The sequence below is a fragment of the Gobio gobio genome (assembly GCF_949357685.1).
Source record: "Gobio gobio genome assembly, chromosome: 25".
Classification (NCBI taxonomy): Eukaryota; Metazoa; Chordata; class Actinopteri; order Cypriniformes; family Gobionidae; genus Gobio; species Gobio gobio.
The window spans coordinates 9,867,696-9,894,671 of NC_137121.1; the positions used below are offsets into that span (position 1 = coordinate 9,867,696).

At 39.1% G+C, this 26,976-nt stretch overlaps 1 protein-coding gene across 1 annotated transcript in view; it reads right to left on the reverse strand.

Moving 5' to 3' along the window:
- Positions 1–26,608, reverse strand: part of cspg4 (chondroitin sulfate proteoglycan 4) — an 87,629-nt gene extending 61,021 nt beyond the window's left edge. The window contains exon 1 of the mRNA XM_079809319.1: positions 26,505–26,608. Within this exon, the coding sequence (XP_079665445.1) occupies positions 26,505–26,577 (73 nt within the window). The 5' untranslated portion in view covers positions 26,578–26,608. The remainder of the gene's footprint in view (positions 1–26,504) is intronic.
- Between the last annotated feature and the right edge of the window lie 368 nt (positions 26,609–26,976).

Genomic DNA, 26,976 nt, shown 5'->3' on the forward strand with positions numbered 1-26,976 from the left:
ATCTATCTATCCGTCCATCCATCCGTCCATCCATCCGTCCAACTTTCTTGGCTGTCTTTGTTTATAAAATATGTCATGAACAAGCCATCCATCCATCAAATCATTAGCTTAATTAGCTCTGTCTGTCAGTCAGTCAGTCAGTCAGTCAGTCAATCAATCAATCATGCTAAAGTATTTATTTTACATTCCCGTAAGAAAACTCAAGACTACAATGGAGGCATTTATGGGAGTTCAGAGATGGTGTGAGATGGTGGTCCAGTGGGTTAAACCATGGAACTGATTCGCAGAAGGTTGCTGGTTCAATCCCAGCGGTCACCACCAGTGTGTCCTTGAGCAAGGCACTTTACTCCATGTTGCTCCAGGGGGATTGTCCCTGTAATAAGGGCACTGTAAGTCGCTTTGGATAAAAGCGTCTGCCAAATGCATAAATGTAAATGTAAATGTTCAGAAACAGTGCGCAATGATATAGAGAGTTACTCTTTTTAGAGTGACTTTGTAACTCTGCAGACCTTTTTCATGCTCAAACAGCAACATCACACTCTAAAGAAAGTTGCAAATGTAAAAAAGCATAATAGGAGCCCTTTAAAAGTAGTTCAACTTTGCTCACTATACTAGGGTTTGAAACAGTGTTCTCAATGTTCTCAAATCAGAAGATCTAAGCTTACAGGACAGATCATTCTTATCTAACGTGGATCTTCTCTGATGGACCACATCAAACCTCAGCGCACACTCTCACCTCACAGTGTTCCTCTCCGCCGGCGCTCTTCAATCTGATATCTGAAACATCACAGATTGGGGATTATTGTTTGGCTTGACGACAGAAATTGACTCGGAGGCATCTGATAGAAACACTCAGAAAACAACTAGACCCTTTGTTTAAAAGACTGTGCCTTTCATTCTTTCATCAGTTCGTTGTTGTCATTCTTGGTGGCTTGTGACCAAAGACACATTTTTAACACAACTATGGCGCTTCATTTTTAACATACCGTCAGCTGGGCGTTCCTGGACACGTTCAAAGGCATTTCTCAGGAGGTGAAAACATCTCACTCAGTAAACAATTTGCTAGCAAACAACACAAGGAACCAATTTGCAAACCTCTTTTTTAACACTATTAAAGTTTGAGCTGTGCATTCCAGAATACTCTGTGACACACAGGAACATCTTTCACATCTGATTAGTGTTTTTAATCTCACAGATTCATAATAAGAGCTGTGGGATGTGTACAGACAAATGCATTCTGTCAGACTGATACGGTCTTTACAACCGTTATCAAAATTGCGGCGCTATTATGCAAATAGTTCACATGGCAATCTTGTTTAACGCAAGACACTTCAAGTGAATATAGGGGAAAAAAAGTGAACTAATAGATTTCACCATAATTCCCCTGTTGATTGATTACATCAAGAATTGCAAACATTTGATGTACCGTATTACACGTTTTCTGAAATGTTAATGAGCCATTATCTAATTAAATATGCACTAATTTGCACACATTTCCAGAACAGAAATCTAAACATTTGATAAAGCCAGGTTCAAAATTCTTGCTTAATTGTGTTGACATATTAAAGTCAAAGGTTTCAACACAAGGGATTTCTGATCATATAATACTGTCAACAGGCAGAAAAACAGAACAAAAAAATGTTCACCATGTTTTCAGGAATAAAATGCTGTATAAAATCAGGCAAATGATATATGAATAAACTCATCTGAATATAGATATGAATCAAATTGAAAAGTTTGGTGTATGCAAGTGCTTTTGGACTCAGTGAGTAGGAAAAACTCACTTTGAGAAATAGCCTCTAAAGATATGTATTGTAATTGAAATCTACAAATGCAAATAGATTAAGTGCAATAAAATAAACAACGGGGTTGTTTCTTTTCTTTCCACTAGTCTGAAAAAAGAAACATGTTATGAAAAGCCAAACAGCCCAAGATCTCAAAACTGACCAGTGCATGAAAAGTGTCATGCCTTAAAATCTCCTGACAGTAAAATTATATTTTGTGCAAAAAAACTATTTGCTCCTTTTTTGATTATTTTGCTCCTCCAGGTGAAAATTGCAAGTCTGATTGCTTAGAAAACAGAACAACTCGTTGCACGATTCGAGGTATCATTCATGTTATGCACAAATTTACATTAAAAACTGTCAAAAATTTTTGAAATAAAAGACATCCTACCCTGATTTTAACCTCTGATTTGAACGCTTTGTTTGAAGGGGCGTGTCTCCTGTGAGACTTAAGTGTAAACGCCCGCTGCTGTGATTGGCTGCTGTGAGACGTCAGTGTAAACGCACACTGCTGTGATTGGCTGCTGTGAGACTTCAGTGTAAACTCCCACTGCTGTGATTGGCTGCTGTGAGACTTCAGTGTAAACGCCCACTGCTGTGATTGGCTGCTGTGAGACGTCAGTGTAAACGCCCACTGCTGTGATTGGCTGCTGTGAGACGTCAGTGTAAACGCCCACTGCTGTGATTGGCTGCTGTGAGACTTCAGTGTAAACTCCCACTGCTGTGATTGGCTGCTGTGAGACGTCAGTGTAAGCGCCCACTGCTGTGATTGTCTAACATATTTGCATATGAATGGCTAATATTACATCCGGAATTCTCGAAAACCTTTAGCACGTTTTTACTATTACAGCTCTCAAGGTTAACCAATCGTGAAAAGTGTTGATTATAGCATTGTATTTAGATCTATGGCATTATATTTAGGCTGCAGTGATGAAAGGTTGCAGTGATGAGCATTAGCCGATCACAGACATGTTGAGCGCATGAATGCATTGAAACATTGAACATTTCTGCACTCTCACGAATGCTTTCATCATAACTCACAGTGCAAACACAATGTAAATAAGAGATTTGGGGATTATAACAGGAGTTTTGGCGAGAGTCCAGAACTCAGTCACTGATAAACAGACACTATGAGACTGAGACATTCATATTGTTGAAAATAAATCAAATAAGCTCATTCCTTGCATTAGGATCCTTTGGAAGGCAATGTTATTTTTAGTCCAGATCTAATCCTGTTTCACACTTCTCTCCTCGTCATCTCACTAACACACCAGTGGGCGGGGCCAAAGTTGCAATGATGAAGTAGGCGTTTATCTTCCGCAGATCTTTCAGGACTTTCTTGGCTGTCTTTGTGTTTACAAAATATGTCATGAACAAGTCATCCATCCATCCATCCATCCATCCATCCATCCATCCATCCATCCATCCATCCATCCATCCATCCATCCATCCATCCATCCATCCATCCATCCATCCATCCCGCTGTCTTGTCTATCTATCTATCTATCTATCTATCTATCTATCTATCTATCTATCTATCTATCTATCTATCTATCTATCTATCTATCTATCTATCTATCTATCTATCTATCTATCTATCTATCTATCTATCTATCTATCTATCTGTCTGTCTGTCTGTCTGTCTGTCTGTCTGTCTGTCTGTCTGTCTGTCTGTCTGTCTGTCTGTCTGTCTGTCCGTCCGTCCGTCCGTCCGTCCGTCCGTCCGTCCGTCCGTCCGTCCGTCCGTCCGTCCATCCATCCATCCATGATAAACACATTCCACAATGAGTCGTTCTCTGGGCTTGGTGACAATAAAAGCTGTTTTTGGACTAACAAGGAAATGTTCAGCTCTGAAACTTACAGGATATTCGTATAGTATGATAAACTCTTACATGTCAAAAGCTCAAGGAAAATTTGATTTCTCAGTTCATGACCCCTCAGGTTAAGTGTCTGTTCAAATAATATTGACGCTTGCTTTGACAAAAACTCGACAACAATTCTCACAGCTTCGTTTTCATTCACGTCAAATTAAATATGGCATCTACCTCGACTAAGGTCCATTGAATCTTGCGCTGACTGAATCATTTACTCATGTGAATCACACTAAATTAACCTGCAGCTCATTTCTCAAGATTCCTTCAAGATGTTAAAGAACACAATGCCAAAAATCAGGATTGAGAGCTGCAAAGCTTTTAACTGCCTCATAAACTTAATATAATAGTGTTGTTTTGATTAATGCTTTTTTATATATTCAAAACATTTATTGGTTTCATAACTGTAAACAATTTCATATTACTCTGCTTTTATGTGCTAATTCAAACCTTGTGCTTGAATTAGTCATGCGGCGGGATCACAAAAGGCACTAATGAAGAAAATCAGACATGATTAAATAGAAAACATTCATAAATTTCACACATTTTTCCCTCAAATCCCTTTTAATGCTAGTCAAGGCCTCTTGCACCAAAAACAAGTCCCAATTTAATTTATGACAATCTCTCTCTCGCTGACTACACAGCCAAGCCTATATGTAAATGACCCTGGTTTTTGATTTGCTATCCTTGGCGTATGGGCTTGGTCCATTCATCAGACCTGGCCTAAGTGCTAAATAGACGTTTCTTAAAGGTCCTGTTCTTCGTGATCCCATTTTTCAAACTTTAGTTAGTGTGTAATGTTGCTGTTAGAGCATATATAATACCTGTAAAATTATAAAGCTCAAAGTTCAATGCCAAGCGAGATATTTTATTTAACAGAAGTTCCCTTTCAAAGCCTACAGCGAACGGCTGGCTTGGACTACATCCTGGTATTTCCTGCTTTAATTACGTCAGTAGAGCAGTTTGTCGACTAACCTCTGCCCACAAGAGTACGCGAAAAAGGGGGCGTGGTCTTGTTGCTCCCGCGTGGATAAGAGGAAGTGTTGCGTTCGGTTGCGTTTGTATAGTTTGTTTGTCGCCATGTCGTCGAGACGCTGTTATTTTCATCCCGGAGTCAAGTCACCTTTGTTTGGCTTTCCCAGGGACGCTGTACTTAGAGATCATTGAGTGCGTGCATCCCCGTTATGGTAAGAGGCGTGACCTTTCCGGTAACGTGCGCTCTGCGTGCGCTAAACTGCTGTCGAATCACAACACGGGAACCGCTGGCACAATCAGAACTCGTTACGTGTTTCTGAAGGAGGGACTTCATAGAACAGGGAAATCTTTCAAGCCGTTTTGAGGACAGTGAAAACAGCAGTATACAGATAAGTAAATTGTGTGAAAAATACTGTGTTTTTTTACACGCGAAACATGAACACATGTTATATTGCACACTGTAAACACAATCAAAGCTTCAAAAAAACACGAAAAACGGGACCTTTAAATAAACATAGACATCAAATGCTAAGATATGTGATATCAAACTGTAATGCGGTCATCCTGGAATAGTAATTATAATTGTATTATTATGCAAACATCATCACAAAATAAACCACAACGGGGTGATTAGGACACCTGACAAGAAGTAGAAGGGTTTTGTAGATCCTAAAGTAGTTTATTTTGCGTTCAAAAATAATAGTAAATACATAAATGGACATTTATCATGATTCAAATTCAGCAGAGCAATATAAAACTAGCACTGCTATAGGAAATTGGTTGCATGGGACAAATACATAGAGTTTAGATTCATTATACAGAAGTATCTGACCACAGAATTCCCCAATTGACCAATCACAATCAAATATTCCAGAGATCCATGTAAAAGCAGGGCTGTGCTGTCGTCCTGTGATACTGCTGTTATATTATAAAGCCATAAATCATATCAAGTTCCATTTAGTTTGGATTAGACAAAACCTTCCTAAGCACTGTAACGAATCGCTGTTCATGTGGCCAAGGCTTCCTGCTACTATTCCAGAGCCATCAATCAAAGTTAATGACAGGCAGAGATGGGGAGTGTGTGTGTGTGTGTGTGTGTGTGTGTTTGAGTGACCGCAGGACAAGGGTGTCTAACTCCACCCATCCCTCGAGCTACTGCACAGCCCACAAACACACGCACACACACTTAGGTCGCTACTCTTCACACCAAACTGCCTCTATACACCACAAACAGCAAGATGCCCTCTAAACGTCAATAACCAGACCGCTCATCCATGCTAAACACTAAAAGTGTTTGAGTGTAAAGTGTATGTTTACATACTGTACTTAGACTTTGGGTACAAATGGCCCCCGGAATCTGACAAAAACTTGTTTTGGGAACATCCTAAATATTATTAACTAACTTTTATGAACTCCTAATTTAGTAAACGTTTGTGTCTGTGTGAGAATTTTCGTTTGACCCCTTTTGCGCCTGAAGAGCTCAATGTTTATAGAGTGCGAACACAAGACTTATAATCTCACAGGAACATGCTCTTTCAGTGAAGCAATTACTCAGAGTCCCTCACCTAGTTGAACGTGTGTCGTATGAGTGTCTGTGAATCACAACGGGCCGTAGAACCGTGTCAACGTTGCTCATTTCCGCTTATTAACTCGATTGAGTCATTATGGTTTTGTTTGACGGAAAGGGTTGGGATCTTCTCCCAGACAGGATCACCGCTGCCCTGACTACTGCTATGGCAGTCCTTGAAGTGGATTTGCGCTCATAAGAGGGAGAGTTGCTTTTTTTACCCTTTATGAGGCACCCGACGAATCCAACTCAGACAGGAGGGGCCGACGGGAGGGGAGAGGGCGGATGGGGGCCGGGTGGAAAGGGAAAACTGAGCAAATAAAGTAAATAGACTCAACAAAAGTCATTTTTCTGCTTTAAGAAAGGGTCTTTGTGCTGAAACCCCACCGACTAAGGTGTCCCACTGCATCATGGAAAACTAAGGGGGGAGGAAAAAATACAGTTTTTGAATAAAAAGCACCAAAAAAGGAGACGTGTTTCACAAGCTTTTTGAATAACGGCTTCTTCCAGAAGCTGCCTAATCTCTGTGCCAAATGGTTTGGCTGTTGGTCGAGGGCGTTGTCCGTCTTACCTCTCTCTGCCAATGACAACAGCAACTCTACAAAACTCTTCACAAGGCCTTTATTTAGAAAAACACACTTCCTTTCCCTCCAGACTGACGCATCGGGCCTGTCCATCACATGTTAATACATCTAATAAAACAAGTTGAGAACTTAATGTACGTAGGGATCATTGGAAGCTGCAAAGCACAGACAACATGACATTGTCGAGTTGTGTGATAGAGTGTGTTGTATGAAATAGTGGTGTTTTGTCAACTTTTTGTTGCATTATGTAATTGTTTTGTAGACCGTGATGCACTGCACAGTTGCATTATCGAGCAAGTTGCACTATAGAATTGCATTATAGAGCATGTCACGCTATAGTGTTTTATTATAGAGAATATTGCGCTGTAGAGTTGTGTTATACTGTAGAGCGTGTGGCAGTATATAGTTGCTTTATAGACCCTGTTGCACTATAGAGTTGCATTATAGAGCGTGTTGCTGTATAGAGTTGCTTTATAAACCCTGTTGCACTATACAGTTGTGTTATAGAGCTTCGCGGTATAGAATTATGTTATAGAGCTTGTTGTCATAGAATGTCATGGTATAGACACGCATTATAGAACGTGCTGCTGTATATAGTTGCTTTATATACCCTGTTGGATTATACAGTTTCATTATACAGTTGCATTATAAAGCATCACGGTATGGACTAATGTTTTAGAACGTGCTGCTGTATAGAGTTGCTTTATACACCCTGTTGCACTATAGATTGGCATTACAGAGTGTGTTGCAGTTTAGAGTTGCTTTTATAGAGCATCACGTTATACACTCTAAAAAATTGTGCTATATGGTACTAAAAGTGGTTCTTGCCTCGTAATCATAGGGGAACCACTTTTGGTGCTATATAGCACCATATCTTAACAGGTTCTGTATATGGTAGCGGTGTCATTTATATCGCTATAGGCTATATAGCACCTCAGTCATTTAAAGAACCGGTGAAGAACCACTGAAGCACCAAAATTTGGTGCTATACAGCATTTAAAGTGGTTCCCCTATGATTACGAGCCAAATAACCACTTTTAGTGCTATATAACACCATTTTCTTTTAGAGTGTAGAATTCCATTATAGAGCAAGTTGCGCCATAGAGTCACTTTATAGAGTGCTGAATCTGAGTTGCATTATAGAGCGTGTTGCTGTATAGAGTTGCTTTATACACTCTGTTGCACTATAGAGTTGTGTTATATAGAGTGTCACAGTGCAGAATTATGTTATAGAGCATGTTGCACCATAGAGTTGCGCTATATAGCGTCATGGTATAGAGTTGCATTATAGAGCGTGTTGCTGTAAAGAGTTGCTTTATACACTCTGTTGCACTATAGAGTTGCGTTATATAGAGCGTCACAGACACAGTGCAGAATTATGTTATAGAGCATGTTGCACCATAAAGTTGCGCTATATAGCGTCATGGTATAGAGTTGCATTATAGAGCGTGTTGCTGTATAGAGTTCTTTTATACACTCTGTTGTACAATAGAGTCATGTTATAGAGCTTTTGTGGCATAGAGTCGCTTTATAGAGTGCTGAATCTGAGTTGCATTATAGAGCGTGTTGCTGTATACACTCTGTTGCACTATAGAGTTGCGTTATATAGAGCGTCATAGTATAGAATTATGTTATAGAGCTTGGGTTGGGCGATGTCTATGGACATTATGATGATGAAACTGAAATGTAGAGACTCAAAGCAGAAGACAACTTTCACACAATCACATTCAGGTGCCAGTGAATTGTATACGTCTTCAAGCATACCCCATCGTTTTCCACCACAAACATGTGGAAGGTTTTCAAATATTTCCTTTGCATTTTATAGTCTAGAAACATATTCACTGAATAGACTGTATAAAATCCAGATGCCACCAGGAATTCGGAGCCGTTTTCTCAGTCACAGATGTTCGGTAATGCCTGAATCAGCCATTCCACCATGGTTCAATTTCATATCCGTTAAACGGAATGAAGTTCGGCATTGTCCTTGACTTTTTATCATAAGGTTCATGCAGCTTTGTTCATCCATCATTCTCAAATTTTCCACGACTTTTGAAAGCGGCTCACGTTGCCAAACAGACTGCCAAGTCGAGCTGGCTCTGTTCGTAAACCTCTGTTTGTTCTGTGCAACATCCTGAAGTAGCATTCCTCTGACATTACTGGTTCTGCGGAGATGACACATGGAAAACTATTTACGATATGCGCACTTTCGTACCATAGCGGATTACAAGAGAGTGAGCTTTGTGTTAGCGAAGAACAGAAGTCAAATTCACGGCTTTCCAGCATTCCCAGCAGCTGTTCACGCATCCATCACAATGCAATTCCCTCCAAGGGCCACTTCAGGCCCTGCTCATTGGCTTGCATGCGGGCTGGAAATATGGAATGATAATTAGATCTTTTCATTGTTTTTGAAGAATGTAGCTCGGCTCTTTCACTTGCAGATGAAGTGTTTTGAAGGAGCTGCTTGGAATTCTCCGAGCAGATTCGCCCTTCGATTCCCTGACCTTCCCCAGAAGCTTCCAGACCTGACCAACATTTAGAGCTCCTCTGACTTCATTACTAGAGTTTATCGATTTAAACTCGTGTCTGTTTACTGTCTGTTATGCAAACGGACTGTAGAGCGGATGTTTGATTCCTCCCCGGCAGTCTGTCGCGCTTTTGGACTTTGGACTTTAACGGGCCTGAGTGGAGAACAGGTCAAACATTTACTTTAAATTCAGCTCTGAGGATCCTATTTTAATGAGCAATGACAGAAAATTGTGCAGAAGAACCTCATTTATAATAGATAACATGCCTTGTGGGGAATATTTGAGGTGTAAAGATTCCGAGGCATTCTGGTGTTTATGTTGAAGACGGGGTCAAAAATCTGTGGAATTTACAGACTGAACATGCAGCATTTAATGGCCTGGATTTAATTTACCATCGACTGCAATTAAAATGATCCATATGGATTCTTAGCATGCAAACACCCAGAGAACACCCATTTTGTGTCTGTGAGAGGACCGGAGCATTTGGTTAATAAATTCACATCGTTAGAGACCCCCAAACAGGAGGTTCATTTACGTCCACAGAGTTGCTAATGGATAATTGCCCTGCTAATGTTTCCCCAAGAGGCTGGTGAAGTATTAGAGAACTTATTACCCCCCACCCACACAGACTTCAAACAATACACACAGTCCACACACTGACTCTACACATACACAATATTCAGTGTCAGCAGGGGCTTTCTGTTTTTCCAAGAGTCAGTGTTGAGTTGTGTGATAGAGTGTTGCATTAAGTGGGGCTTTATCAACTGTGTTGCATTATGGAATTGTTTTGTAGACCGTGATGCACTGCACAGTTGCATTATCGAGCAAGTTGCACTATAGAATCGCATTATAGAGCATGTCACGCTATAGTGTTTTATTATAGAGAACATTGTGCTGTAGAGTTGCGTTATACTGTAGAGCATGTGGAGTTGCTTTATAGACTCTGTTGCACTATAGAGTGGCATTATAGAGTGTGTTGTGGTTTAGAATTACTTTACAGAGCTTGTTGTGCCATAGAGTCGCTTTATAGAGTGCTGCATCAGAGTTGCATTATAGAGTGTGTTGCTGTATAGAGTTGCGTTATAAAGCGTCATGGTATAGAGTTGCATTATAGAGCGTGTTGCTTTATAGAGTTGCTTTATACACTGTTGCACTATATAGTCGCTTTATAGAGTGCTGCATCAGAGTTGCATTATAGAGTGTGTTGCTGTATAGAGTTGCGTTATAGAGCGTCACGTATAGAATTACATTAGAGGGTGTTGCAATAGAGTTGCATTATAAAGCGTCATGGTATAGAGTTGCATTATAGAGCGTGTTGCTTTATAGAGTTGCTTTATACACTGTTGCACTATATAGTTGCATTATAGTGTTGCTGGATAGAGTTGCATTATACACACACACACTATAGAGATGCGTTATAGAGCGTCACAGTATAGAATTACGTTATAGAGCGTGTTGCACCATAGAGTTGTTATAGAGCGTCATGGAATAGAGTTGATTTATAGAGAGTGTTGCTGTATAGAGTTGCTTTATACACTGTTGCACTATATAGTTGCATTATAGAGTGTTGCTGTATAGAGTTGCGGTATACACACTATATAGTTGCGTTATAGAGCGTCATGGTATAGAATTACGTTATAGAGCGCATTGCACCATAGAGTTGCGTTATAGAGCGTCATGGTATAGAGTTGCATTATAGAGTGTTGCTGTATAGAGTTGCTTTATACACTGTTGCACTATATAGTTGCATTATAGAGTGTCTCTGTATAGAGTTGCATTATACACACTATAGAGTTGTGTTATAGAGCATTACTGTATAGAATTATGTTATAGATTGAGTTGCACCATAGAGTTGTGTTATAGAGCGTCATTGTATAGAGTTGCATTATAAAGAGTGTTGCTGTATAGAGTTGCTTTATACACTGTTGCATTATATAGTTGTATTATAGAGTGTTGCTGTATAGAGTTGCATTATACACACTATAGAGTTGTGTTATAGAGCATCACTGTATAGAATTACGTTATAGATTGAGTTTCACCATAGAGTTGCGTTATAGAGCGTCATTGTATAGAGTTGCTTTATACACTGTTGCACTATATAGTTGCATTACAGAGAGTTGCTGTATAAAGTTGCATTATACACACTATAGAGTATTGTTATAGAGTGTCATGGTATAGAATTACGTTATAGAGCACGTTGCACCATAGAGTTGCGTTATAAAGCGTTATGGTATAGAGTTGCATTATAGAGAGTGTTGCTGTATAGAGTTGTTTTATACACTGTTGTACTATAGAGTTATATTATAGAGCGTCACAGTATAGAATTATGTTATAAAGCTTTGCAGCATAGAGTTGCATTATAGAGAGTCATGGCATAGTTGTATTATAGAGTGTGTTACTGTATAGAGTTTCTTTATACACTCTGTTGCACCATATAGTTCTGTTATAGACCGTCACAGTATAGAATTATGTTATAAAGCTTTGCAGCATAGAGTTGCATTATAGAGAGTCATGGCATAGTTGTATTATAGAGCATGTTGCTGTATAGAGTTGCTTTATACACCCTGTTTTGCTAAAGAGTTGCATTATAGACAATGCTGCTGTATAGAGTTACGTTATAGAACGTGTTGTGGTATAGTGTTGCTTTATAAACCCTGTTGCACTATAGAGTTGTATTATAGAACGTCATTGTGTAGAGTTGTGTTTAGAGCGTCCCTGTATAGAGTGTGCTGGTGTGCTGTAACATTGTGTTTTAGATCATGCCGTTGTATAGAGTTCCGCAATAGAGCACCGCTGGATAGAGTCACGTTATACAGTAGAGTGTTATGTTATAGAGTTTCAGAAAAGACTGTTGTGGAGTTACAATACAAAAAAAATAATGAGTGTTTTTGTACCATTTTCCAGTTACATTAGGAGAAAATCCTTGAAACAAGACAAATGCACTCGAGTAGCAGAAGTGCACAAGATATTAAACCTTCATAAATTGTATCTTAAATATAAATGTATTAAGACAAAATACACACAAGTCTTAATATCTTATGCAGTGTTGTGTAAAAGCAAATGTATCTTGTTTTAAGAATGTTTAGATGGAAAAGGAAGTAAAAAACACTAGAAGTGCATAGACTGTTGCTATGTTAAAGATGAAGTTGTGCTATAGAGGTCTGTGACTGACAGCTTTCACCCTCTCTGGCACTCTGCTCATTTCATTTCTTTCCTCCTACTTATTTTAAGCTCACAGAATCATGCAATGACGGAATAGCTGTGTCCCTGTGACTCACAGTAACGACCTGTTACCCCACCCAGTCTGCTAACAGCAGCCTCTGAGGCAGCACATGCCCCGTTTGAGAGTGGGTTATATTTATCCCCTCCGCTGCAGAAAGGCCTGTCCCAGCGCTCCGCTCTGTCTCCAGAGAGCGCCTTTCTAAAGAGATGTTTGCAAATTACCCAGAACGCCTCTGGCTGGATGGAGGTTTAATGCAGGACAGAAGTCAGAGCTGACACGCAGGCATGCTAACGGCTACGTGAGGATCCCAGTGGAAAGTTCCAGCATCGCCCCTCCGTTCACAGACTACAGCCAAACCAGAGAGCGCTGTAGACATGGAAGACTGGTAGATCGCTCGCAGTTAAGATTATTCGCAAACGAAAAAAGAAGCCAGTTTTCAGGAACTATTTGAACTATAGTTCTTGAGTTAGCTATTCTTACATTAAGGTTTTTGTTGTGACTATACTCTCATAAAAAGTACTGTGGTGGTACCATGGTACAAGAATTGTAACACCATGGTACTTTGATATATAACGAATGATTACAATATTAATTTACCATTCCATTTACATTGTACGTCAATTTTCTTCCATGAATACCATGGAATTGGGAATTAACCTGTGTAATACTATGGTAATTTGGTATATATTGTGCCATAGTAAGGAATGTTTACTATGCTATTTACATTTCATTCTAAAGAAATAAATAAAAAATACCATGCTGTTGGAATTGCTATGGTACTATGTACAAAAAACATGGTAATATCATAATACTTTTATATATATACACCATTGGTAAAGAAGGAAAATACACTGATATTGTAAATGTTTTTGAACTTGGCACCATGGTATTTCTGAAGTAACTAGCATGGTAAACATTCAGTACTACTGTATATATAAAAGTACCATGGTTTAGCCATGCTTTTGTTTTAACATGAGACCATGGTTATTTGAGTAGTATGGCATTTTTAGGCAAAAAAAGGCTAAATATTTAGTACTTTTTAATTTATATTTTACTCTTAAGGAATTTAAAATGCTATTGGAATTACCAATATATATACAAAACATAATACCATGGCACATTTTAGCGTAGGTTCTTAAGATTATCTGGCAATATGGCGGCCCACTGCTCTGGGTGTGTGTTCATGGTGTGTGTGTGTTCACTAGGGTTGGGTAACCTGTAAGTCATTTATAGAAGTGTTATTGACATTATACCAGAGTTGCCCTGGTCTCTGTCTGCCATTGTCTGTGATGTTTGTGTACTGTAATAATTACTAGTAAATAGTAGGCTACTAGCTAATTAAATTTAATTAATAAAAACAACCATATTATTTTCTTTTTAATTTCATTTCTATGAAAAGATTTCCAACAAATTATGTGTTGTGTACTTTCTGGTAATCAAATGAAGACATAAGACATTAATTTAATTAAACTCTTTTTGTCAAACAAAGTGCTGCACAACTGAGCTTTATACGGTTAAAATTAAAACATTAAAACAGAAATATTGTAATTTATTTCTTAAAATATAAAGTTTTGATTATTATTATTACATAAGTGTAAGTATTATTAATTGAGACGTATCTAAATTCTACTGTACAACAGTGACGTATTTGTCAAGATAAACCAGACTTTTATTTTAACGGGTTGCTGTGAAGACCTTTGAGTTTCTGTGTTTATGATATGACTGTAGTTTTTCTCAAATTAAACGGTAAAATGCTTATAAAGTGACTCTCAGTGGCTCTGGAGATGACGTTCGTGCGTTCATGTCCTCATATGAGACGGCAGAGATGGAAACACGCGACCACCATTGTGAAAGTGAGCGGGATAGTGTGTGTGTGTGTGTGTGGTAAACCGCGCTTCTGCGGCATTCATTTGCACAGAGACACTCAGGATTCGTATTTAAATAGTCTTTTTGCAGTTTAATATTCACAGACACTAGTCTATATCACCAGATGCGTTCTCAGGTTCCGAAATTTGGTACCGATTGATTTAATGTGAATCGGTACTCTGTAGTACCGACGTAATTCGGTCGGTGCCCTTAAAAGTACAGAATTCGGTACCCAACCCTACACTCTAAAAAATGCTGTGTTAAAAATAACCCAAGTTGGGTTGAAAATGGACTAACCCAGCGATTGGATTGTTTTAAAGGGTTAGTTCACCCAAAAATGAAAATTCTGTCATTAATTACTTACCCTCATGTCGTTCGACACCCGTAAGACCTCCGTTCATCTTCAGAACAGAAATGAAGATATTTTAGTTGAAATCTGATGGCTCTGAAAGGCCTCCATTGGCACAATGCACGTTTCACTCTCAAGACCCTTAAAAGGTACTAAAGACGTCGTTACAAAGTCCATCTCACTACAGTGGTTCTAAAATAACTTTATGAATCGGCGACAATAGTTTTTGTGCGCAAAAAAACCCTAAATAACGACTAGTGATGACGATCTCAAAACACAGCATCATGAAGCTTCGAAGCGTTATGAATCAATGAGCCGAATGATGATTCGGATTGCGTGTCAAACTGCCAAACTACTGAAATTTGGCGATTCAAACCGTTGAATCGACTCACTGATTCATAACGCTTCGAAGCTTCATGATGCCGTGTTTTGAAATCGTCATCACTATGTAAGTCGTTATTTAGGGTTTTTTTGCGCACAAAAACTATTGTCGCCGATTCATAAAGTTATTTTAGAACCACTGTAGTGAGATGGACTTTGTAACGACGTCTTTAGTACCTTTTAAGGGTCTTGAGAGTGAACCGTGCCATTGTGCCAATGGAGGCCTTTCAGAGCCATCAGATTTCAACTAAAATATCTTCATTTCTGTTCTGAAGATGAACGGAGGTCTGACGGGTGTCGAACGACATGAGGGTAAGTAATTAATGACAGAATTTTCATTTTTGGGTGAACTAACCCTTTAAGCAAACATTTAACCCAACCGCTGGATTAAAACAACCCAAATGCTGGGTTAAAACAACCCATTTGCTGGCTTAGTCCATTTTCAACCCAACTTGGGTTATTTTTAACCCAGCATTTTTTAGAGTGTAGTGTTCACTACTGTGTGTGTGCACTTGGATGGGTTAAATGCAGCGCACAAATTCACATTTTGGCCACACGTCACTTCACTTCAGTTTAAAATGCTATTGGAATTATCATGGTATCAACAAAACATAATACCATGGCACATTTTAGCGTAGGTTCTTAAGATCAACCTACTAAATTGTAGGTATTACTTATTCACAAAGAAAATATCAAGCTCTCCTGATTCTTTAAATCACCAGCAGATGGTTTTGTAAAGAACCACAGAGCTTGAAAAGGTTTTCCTTTTGCCACAGGCAGCGAAACCCTATTTAGAACCTTTATTTTTAGTGCCGTCATGGGATTTCTAAGATTGAGAAACAGGAATTTATTTATCTCTGTCAGCATATGCCATGAAGGCTGTCCTGTGTAGATCACTCACCACTGTAAAATACTGTATATTTCATGGGTTTTGTGAACTACTGATGTCTTTTCATCCGCCTGCTCTTGCTTGGGCTTCAATCCCAGCGGCTGGACAGTTGTGCCCCTCTCTAATGCGAGTGATACCGCACTGTAAATGATCTTGTCAAGCCAAGTTGTTGGCCTAGTTTCCTGATCAGCAGACTGGAAAGCGTTTGTCTCTGAGGAAACTGTGTGATGTTGTGGTGTTCCTTGTGCTGTCTCATGAAGATGACTCATGCCAAACTTCCCCTGAGGGAACCAACTCAACTCGGTGTAATTACCAAATATTAAACACAGTTAAAACTTTCACTATTAACCGAAAGAGCATCGCAAAAACTTTCCAGATGTTCTTTCATAAGCAGCTCAGTTAGTGCAGAATCCAATCATTTTCAAAATCAAACTCTTAAAGGGCCAGATTTACTAAACAGGGCAAATTAGTGTGAAAGCGCAATTCCAAAAACGTTTCGGACGACGTGTAAATTAAAGAACACCGACATAGTCGGCTCATTTCCATAATGACCCAAACAATCTATCAAGAGCAGCGCAAATTAGCATCTGGTTTAAAGGGCACCTATTATGCCCCTTTTTGCAAGATGTAATATAAGTCTCAGGTGTCCCCAGAGTGTGTCTGAGAAGTTTCAGATCAAAATTCCTAACAGATCATTTAATATAGCATTTTGAAAATGCCATTTTTTGAGGTTTGAGGAAAATGAGCTGTTTTGTGTGTGTCTCCATTAAATGCAAATGGAGAGGGCGGAGCCTTCACAGCTCGTGAACACCAGTGAACACGTGAATGAAAACTAAAACATGATACATCTGTTTGGTTTTGATCATCTCTATCGCAGTTCTTCATCATCATGAAATATCATCTGCATGCGTTTTAAAGCCATATCACTCTCAACTTGAGAACACAGACAGTGTGTGTCCGTGAGTTGGCTAAACTAAGGTTCTCTTTCATGTGGTATTGTGATTAAACTGTCAAATGCACACAAGGTTATGTCAGAAACACAAATTTCACATGAAAACAGTTGGTTATGTCTGTGCACGTATGCAGCAAGTACAGAAATCCTGTGTGTTTAGCTTTAATTTCTTACTTGAATGCTGCTGTTTAATGCTCTGGTGAAGAGATAAACACGGCAGATTTTGTACAGCGCTCTGAGGGCGGGTCTATGCTAATACGGCAGTGTCCATCAACACTCGTAAAATGTGACGTCACTTAGCCCAAAATCTGCAAACGGCTTTTTCTGAGACACTGCTTATGATTTATAAAAAAAAAAAAGAAAAAAAAAAGGAGTGGGTGGATTTTTACCATTATAGGGTGGTTGTGTACACACACTACCAACACACATTTATGTTCAAAGAACATAAGAATAGGTGTCCTTTAAGGCATGTTTTTTAGTGGTGCATAGTGGTGCAAATACCAGTAAATTGACGAGCGCAAACCTTAGTAAATCACCTTACAAGATTCATTTAAATACTCTCCTACCATAAATTTTGCATTTAAAAGGGAAATTCTTATTCAAATGCAAATGCAATAAGGTCAGCCGCAAAAATAACCCTGTCCACGTCTTTCCAGCGCAAATTTTTAACTGCGTGTTTTAGTAAATCCTGACTGTAGTTTAACGGTTTGCACTTAGTAAATCCGGCCCAAATCGCCTTTAACATCTCTTGAACATCAACAATGGTAAAGAATTGTCAAACTAAGGATAACATTCTAAGAAAGAAAAAAACACAAAGAAGGTAGTTTAATATTAATATAGGTCTTTAATATTCAATTCGACTGTTCTCCTAGACACCAATGAGAATTTTTGCTGAAGTCTCCTACTTCTGAGAACTTTCCCCTGAGAAAAAGACACCAGCAATCTCAAAGTTTCAGAGATCTCAACAGTGCCATAAAGTTTGATGAAAAACTATGATAACAAAGCAGTGTTATTATTGTTGCCAGCTTCAATAGATAAAAAATGAACAAAAACACCACAAGTTAGCAATAACACTACACTGTGCTGAGAAATGAAACGCCGTTGAACATTTTTGAATTATACTAGTTAATGCATTAACTTTGGCAGCCCTGAAATACTAAAACTAAAATCAAAACTAAATAAATAGAAAAATAAAACGTATTAAGAAGTGAAAAAAAAAACTAAACTAAATATAAAAGTTGAAAATAAAACAGAGATAAAAACATTAAAAAATAAAATATAATAATGGATAAATTCAAATCCAGTGTCCAATCAAATGCCAAAGATCTCAATATAAACACAAACTGGTGCAGTCAACCGATTAAAAATATTAACGAATTAATCACACATTTTTCTGTTATTAATCACGATTAAATCGCACCTAGCATTAAAGAAAAATATCCATATTTAACACGTTATACAGTTACATTTCTAACTTCCGGCGAACTGTCTTCTGTATTCAACTGATGTAAAAAGTGTATCGCCTCTCGCAGTTCAAAAATGCTTACGCTACGTCTGAAGACATTGCACACCAGTTAAGCTCGTCAGACATAGCGTAAGCATTTTGAACTGCGTGAGACGCTACACTTTTTCTGTATGTTGAATATGGATTAAATATGGATATTTGTCTTACACAAACGCATTGCTTCGCTTCAGAAGGCCTTCATTAACCCCCTGGAGCCGCGTGGAGCAATTATATGATGGATAGATGCACTTTTATGGGCTTCAAAAAAAGAGCAACATTCACTGCCATTATAAAGCTTGGATTAGCCAGGACATTTTTAATATAACTCTTGATTGTGTTCGTCTGAAAGAAGAATGTCATATACACCTAGGATGGCTAGAGGGTGAGTAAATCATGGGCTAATTTTAATTTTTGGGTGAACTAACCCTTTAAGTTAACTTAAAACAAAAGTCAAAATGCCCAAAACGTTTTTGTTTTCATTGTTTATGACCCATGTACCCTTGCAAACAGTGCGTTAAAGGGTTAGTTCACCCAAAAATGAAAATTCTGTCATTAATTACTTACCCTCATGTCGTTTGACACCCATAAGACCTCCGTTCATCTTCAGAACAGAAATTAAGATATTTTAGTTGAAATCTGATGGCTCTGAAAGTCCTCCATTGGCACAATGCACGTTTCACTCTCAAGACCCTTAAAAGGTACTAAAGACGTCGTTACAAAGTCCATCTCACTACAGTGGTTCTAAAATAACTTTATGAATCGGCGACAATAGTTTTTGTGCGCAAAAAAACCCTAAATAACGACTTATATAGTGATGACGATTTCAAAACACGGCATCATGAAGCTTCGAAGCGTTATGAATCAGTGAGTCGATTCAGCAGTTTGGCGGTTTGACACGCGATCCGAATCATGATTCGACTTTAGTACCTTTTAAGGGTCTTGAGAGTGTACCGTGCATTGTGCCAATGGAGGCCTTTCAGAGCCATCAGATTTCAACTAAAATATCTTCATTTGTGTTCTGAAGATGAACGGAGGTCTTACGGGTGTCGAACGACATGAGGGTAAGTAATTAATGACAGAATTTTCATTTTTGGGTGAACTAACCCTTTAAGATTTTTAGGTAGGTCTAACAGGTAGGATATATAAAGAGTCAGCAAACACTTCACAGTCTTCACTGTATAAATTATAAATTAAATATAGATTAATCCTTATAAAGCTGCAAAAATTATTCAGTAAAGAGCAGTGAGTGATTTTTTTCTGTCTTTTGTTCTTTGATTAACATTAATGACAGAAAGCAGTGGGTTTATTAGGCTGCTGTCACTTTAAGACCTGACGCACATGACATTTAAGATTTCATTTAACTCATTTAAGACTAGGGAGGATACTCGACAAAAACAAAACAGGCATTTTGGCATAATTATGTGTGTTTTTGTCCGTGAAAATGCTGTCTAAAGCCGCTTTCTGTGCGCATGAGTGTGTGTGTGTCACAAAGAAGATTCACAGATGCGCGCTAGTCTTCACTGCGTTCTCTTTTGTGTCACACCTGAATGGTTTAAAAGCATTTGCATGCGTGGTCATATAATGTAACGCTTGCCAAAGAATGACGAGAAAAAACTGATGCTGCGTTAGATTTTTAATGTGTTAAACTGAAAATATTAAGTGCATACGTTAACGTGTTAATTTTGACAGCCTGAACTCAAACACTTTCATAACCAAACTATACGAGCTACATTATCCACATTAATTTTAGATCTCTGTACTCTCAGGACTCTGGACTTATTTGCATCTCCTAAGGCATTTTAGAAGAAACATCTAAAAGGCATGCCTACGGTTAGGGTTAGGGGTTTGTTCAAATTAGTGCTGTCAGTTAAACGCGTTATTAACGACGTTAACGCAAACCTATTTTAACGGCGTCAATTTTTTTATCGCGAGATTAACGTTCTTTTTGGTCTAACAAACTTTGTAGTTTTTTCACATGCTGTTGCAGCAACTAGTAACGTTAGAAAAACTACAACACCACTCCGGATGTAGCTAGACCGGAAACAAAACATCAGGCACGCTGCGGCTGCCCACACTTGTTTGGGCCATTAAAAGAGTAGACGTGGATGGCAAGCGTGAGACGCCGAAATGAGAAACGTATTATGCCATGGTTTAACTCAGGGGTCTTCAACTAAAAGTGCTTGTCTTGAGCGCTGCTTTCTGCTCTGATGGTGCATTCACACCGGACGCGAATGAAGCGTTTTGCGCGAGTGATTTAAGTCAATGCAAAGACGCAAATAGACATTCTGCGGCGCGAATTAAGCGGCGTGCATGTCGCGTCATTCGCGTCCGGTGTGATTCTGCATGCTTGACCGCGCGTCTGGGTCTGAACGCAACAGTGAGCATTGCAACGTTAACTGTTTCATTAGCCTACGTCAAAAGGCTTCGCGGTCCGGATTTGGACCGGAGTCCGCTAGTTGGCGACCCCTGGTTTAACTGCACTATAGGCGGAGTCCTAGTTTACCTTGCATGTGCACTTTGTAATTTTATTTTGTATCACCCTGTTTTGATCCCTTAGAAAGGGCTGTTGAAGGGGCTGTTTGTGCAACAAAGTATTTTTTTTCACCCTTTTATTGATGGACAGTGTTACATTGTGTGAGCGATTATTTGCTCCAAGTGTGAATGACTGCTTCAAGTGAGAATGTTGGTGTGAAATCGAACACTACAGTATGCCAATGTTGTTTTCAATAAAACAAACATTTGAACAAAGCAAGCCGATCCACTTTTCTATGTTGATAAGAGCATTAAAATAAGAAAAAATAATGGGACAAAAAGAAATCAAGGGACATTTAGAATAAATAAAAATGTGCGATTAATTGTGATTAATTGTGAGTTAACTATGGCATTAATGCGATTAATCGCGATTAAATATTTTAATCGTTTGACAGCACTAGTTCAAATCCCTAAATGCATGTGTGTGCAGAAGTAAAAGTGATCCTCGACTAAACATGCACAAATAATTTAAGACCAAAAGCATTTATTATTATTCAGGGTTATTTCTGAAATTCTTGGACACAAAAAGGATAAAACATTGACACACCACACAGCGATATCCCTGAAGTGTGTGTGTTCCTGTTTGTGGGCCAATGGTTGAGTGATGATTTTGAAGATAAATTTAGCCTGATGTATTGTGACAGTGATTTGGCCAAGAGTCACTGCGGGGACGACTACCCAGACCACAGCATATATATACCCACAAATACTTCAGTGTCTCCATAGTGCCACTTGAGATTCTATTGGATGAATATGAAATGACAGGAGTGTGGAGTTTATCTCTTCCCTACGGTGTGGTATTGTTGAGGTTGTGTGTGTGTGTGTGTGTGTGTGTATGGTGTTTCATACTGACATATCATTTATTGAGGAGGACAGTGAGGAGGGAAAGTCTCAAGCATCAGGGTTTCAAACTTTCCGCATTGATTCCTGTGTGGGCGGCAGGTTTCCATGGGGACTGCAGTTAGGAACGCTGAAGACCCAACCTCAACTACTGGAGTACAGTTAGTCTGGTATAGCCAGATATTTGACTATCAGCATAAAGTCTGGCTGAATCGCAGCCTATTCTGGTCGAGAACCGTCCACCTACACAGGTGTGAGTCTGGGTAAAAATATATATTTTGAGATTAATCGCAATAGACAATGCAAACTTCAGCACTACAGCAAAATAAATATTTTACATGAGTTGTGAATGTGATACAATATAAAAAGAGTGTGTACTGCAAAATATTGGCAAGAAATGTCTTTCGATTCAGTTGACATCGCACTCGCAGGTTGTGCAAAAAAACAACAACATGAAATGTGACTAGTGCAGTTTGATTCACAAACAAATGACTCCTATGAACCAGATCTTTTTAGTGAATCACACACATACTGCATAATCAGTGTAGTCCAATTCACAAACAAATGACTCTTATGAACCAGTTCTTTTTAGTAAATGAAACACATAAAGTATGCCCAGTGCAATTTGATTCACCAGTAATTGACTCTTGTGATCCATTTTTTTGTGAATCACACACATACTGCATAACCAGTGTAGTCCAATTCACAAACAAATGACTCTTATGAACCAGTTATTTTTAGTAAATTAAACTCATTCAGTATGCCCAGTGCAATTTGATTCTCCAGTAATTGACTCTTATGAACCAGTTATTTTTAGTGAATCAAACACATACTGCATAACTAGTGTAGTCCAATTCACAAACAAATGACTCTTATGAAGTTATTTTTAGTACATGAAACACGTACAGTATACCCAGTGCAATTTGATTGACCAGTAATTGACTCTTATGAATCATTTTTTTGAGTGAATCAAACACATACTGCATAACCAGTGTAATCCAATTTACAAACAAATGACTCTTATGAACCAGATCTTTTTATTAAATGAAACACATACAGCATGTCCAGTGCAATTTGATTCACCAGCAAATGACTCTTATGAACTGGTTTAGTTAAACCCAATTCCTCAAAGTAATGACTGTTATGAGAGGGTTAATTTAATAAAAGCTACTGGTTTGAATCAGTTTACAGTATTAGCAAAAATGGGCTTTCTTTTAAATGTAACCTTAATGAACAATATAACTGAAATAAATGCAAATTAATCAGAGTCTAATCAAATAGAAATCTGAATTGAATCAGGAAATCTGTATGATTTTTAAAAATGAGTCTCTGCCTACAACGAGTAGCATGAGATGAATAGACAGATTTATGTCTTTCTGTGTGGCACGCTACTTCCATTCAAGGTCCACATCCAAAATAATCTTGAAACATTCGTCAGATTATCCGATCACAAACAGCAGACCGCTGAGAGATCAGCAAAGATAAATGTTTGCCTTCTGTTTCTGAGATGCCCCTTGTCGCGCTGGAAACTGCGGCTCTCTCTGAGACCAGCGAACTAATCTCATCAATTTACAAATGCAAATATTATGTTTATTAATCTAATGTGCAGAGCTATACAAACATTTATTACCCTGCCAACTACCCGGACTCAAACATATGCACTGCTGCAATCACAACACGCATCCACACACACTCCTTGTATAGCCTTAACTGCTTACCAGCTCACAGGCCTGTTTGTGTAACGTGTTGCCGTGGAGACAGACAGCAGTTTGGAGGTTTCATAATCCAACGATGTTGCTGGTACACTGCTTACTGAATCAGTAATATCTAAAAACCTGATTAACCATGACAGTCACAGTCTCCGATGCCTTATGATTCATTTTCAATTGGCCATGAAATTATAATTAACCCAATCAATTTTAGAAATCATGTTATTGATCTTACTGTGAACGATTCATTCATGCATATATTTCTTCATGCATATATTCGCATTCAGATCTCCCTCCATCCAATCAACAACTAATGGATAGTCCCCACCCTACATTAGATTCTTTGTCAATAATACTAGCATTTTTCTACCATCTACCAATTTTACTACCATCTACCAATCAAACAGGAAGTTCCGCCCAAAACTCACACCATTAGTTGAGCAAAATGTTCACATGTCGGAACAAAGTGCCAGACAGCTATAGAGCTTATATAGCCCCGTCCCTTTTCAGCGCTGCGCTTGTTGTGTTCGGTCTTCCAGTTTGTATTTCCACAGCATGAAGGTAAGATCTTACAGATTTATGAATGAACTGCTCGTTTTAAAATCTTCCCGGTCTAACTGACATTTGTTGTGACATACGCTTCAAACATTACAATGCTCATGATAACTTTCGTTAGTGAGTAAATCCACTTTAACTGCTTACTCTTCGACAACGATGCCATAGAAAAACAGAGCTACCGCAAAAAACAAAGTTTAAACACTTAGGACCCTGAAGCATAGGTGGACTTGGGGCGTGTCCGAATGCACTTTTGCTAGTTTAACGATGCCAGGCGCATGGTCCAAAAGGGTTGTACCTAGTCTCTTCATGAGTCATGGGTGTGTTTTGGGCGTAACGTGCAATAAACCAATCAGAGTCTCATCTCCCATTCCCTTTAAAATCCAGTTGCGCTTGCACCATGGCAGATTCGCTATTTACATGGCGGAATTTGCGAGCGGAAAGACTGAAAAGGAATCCTTTTATTTTTAATATTTAAAAATGTTTGTGTGCTGCTGCGCATCCCTGTGTGGGTAATAAGCAGAGTGTATGTGCGTTGTGCACCCGCCTATAGGTGCATATTACAAACACGCCCTTTAAATAACACAAAAAATACTGAAAAAATAAGTTTTTAGTTGCCTCAAAATAGCCACGCGCCAACAATGCGCCTGAACACACCTCGTTTTCAGACCAGCACGCCCATGGGTGAACAGATGGGCACAAGTGCATTTGCTATTTAAACAGCTGGATGTGAAAATGATAACTGCATCGGGCTGAAACTAGCAAAAGACACTTGCGTCGCGCCTGCTGTCACATTGCACTGGGTGTATAATATGTCCCTAAATTCTAAAGATGGTTGTGCGCTTGTATCTCTGGCGCATAGAGGAAATCACGTATTGTCTGAGTAGGTACTACATTTAAATTTTTATTTACTTCACAACCGTTAAAAAAGTAGGCTCTATATAATATGAATATGGCAATATGAATGAAATTCGGATGTACTACATCCGCCATGTTGTTACTGTCACATGACCTAGTGTCATCGCTTTATTGCGATTCATAAATCCTCTCCCGTGGCCTCATGGGGTAGTAAAGTGTCCATATAATGCACACTTCAGAATCTCGCCGGAAGTAGTAGGCCATCCTGAGACTTTTCGCCTGCTGTTTTTCGAATGCTTTGTATTCAGACATACTGTTTTCCACATACTATTTAGCAGGGAAGTATTCGATTTCGGACGCAGCATCACTCTTTGTCTCAGCGTCACCAAATTTCCTAAAAATATCACCAAAGGGTAAAATATATAGGGATAAATAATAAATAAAAGAGGACCCAAAACCGAGCCCTGTGGAACACCAGTATTGACGTACAAAGGTTTTGATTTAAACTGCTTCCGCTGGACAAATTGAGTACGACCCATAAAATAGGATCGAAACCAAGTCAAGGGGGTACAATAAGCTCCAATCTGACTCCAACAGAATGATGTGTGAGATTGAATTGAGCAGAATATGTATACAGTAGATATAAAATAAAATTGAGGTGTTTTTTTCCTCCTTAAGTATGAGCTCCATATTTTCTCCATATCATACTATGTGCAATAAAAGCCTGATTTATCAGATATAATTTTTTTTATCTGTATTAATATTTTGTCTAAAGAATTTGAACATCTACTTGTGCCACGCCCCACACGTGCTTGCCACACCCGCCACACCCTTGAGGTCTTACATTTACCGTTAATCATAAATGTGTACGATTTTCCAACCACTCTCACTCTCACTGTCTCCACATATGGACCTCATGTGGTGTCAGGATGTAGATGGCAAAACATTCTTGAGATTACCAGCTCTAACACTCATTGTAGATCAAATCTGGTGTTGCCGGTATCTCTGCCATCATGTGAGTTTGTGGCAGCTGGTCATGGAGAAACGCTTTGATCCGAAGCTTAACAACGCTCACTTCAGTGCCACTTTAACTCGCACACTAATTAGACTGCAGGTCTCACAGGCGCCGCTAAAGAACTCAGAGCGGAAAAGCAAGAACATCTGTGTGTAGGGCAGCTGATCCACACCTCTGAAAGTGACTCTTTATTTCAGGACCTCTGATCTGCGCGAGCCGGTGCCAGACTGCCCAATGCACGCAAAGAACCCTCAACGGAAGCGCGAGAAGGAGGGGTCGCCGAACTGTGAGTTTATTGTACACCGGCAGAACAGACTCAAGCCTCACAAGTATGAATGAGTTTTTCTGTGAGGGAACCTTCCACACACACACTTTGAGATGTTTGAAGCTTTTCTACTGAGCTTGAGCTCCATATTCTGGCAGAATACAAAATAGTGCAACTTTTTAAACACTTTTGCAAACATGCGAACATTCATAATATTACGGCTTAAATAGTCCTAAAACACTGAGATTGAGCAGTCTTACCTCCATGGACAGTCTGGAGCAGGTATAGCGGTGCCAGAAAGAGGACAGACAGGAGCGGACACAGGGCGCTCATCTTGCCACTTTAGTCCGAGTCTTGGAGTCTCTGTGGCCACTTTGGGACTTGGAGCGTGTGCGGGGTGTACTCATGGAGGGGGCGGGACGGACACGGATGAAAGTGATACCCTGAACCCCCCCAAATGCAAAGACAAATCCAGCCCCTAACACACACACTCACACACACACACCCCTGCCCAGCCCTGCAACGCCCCTCTGGAAAAACTACACTTTTTCTTCTCTCTTGTGCTTCTCCACCCCCAATTTCCATCCTCTCTGCTCTGTGAAATGATTCAGCTTTCATTCAAAAAGCAGACAGGCCTCAGGGTTTCTTTAAACCTTTAGAATTCTGAAGATTGAATCATAAAGGGCATGAAATAATCACCTAGACGCCATATTTAAGGACTAAAAACTTTGT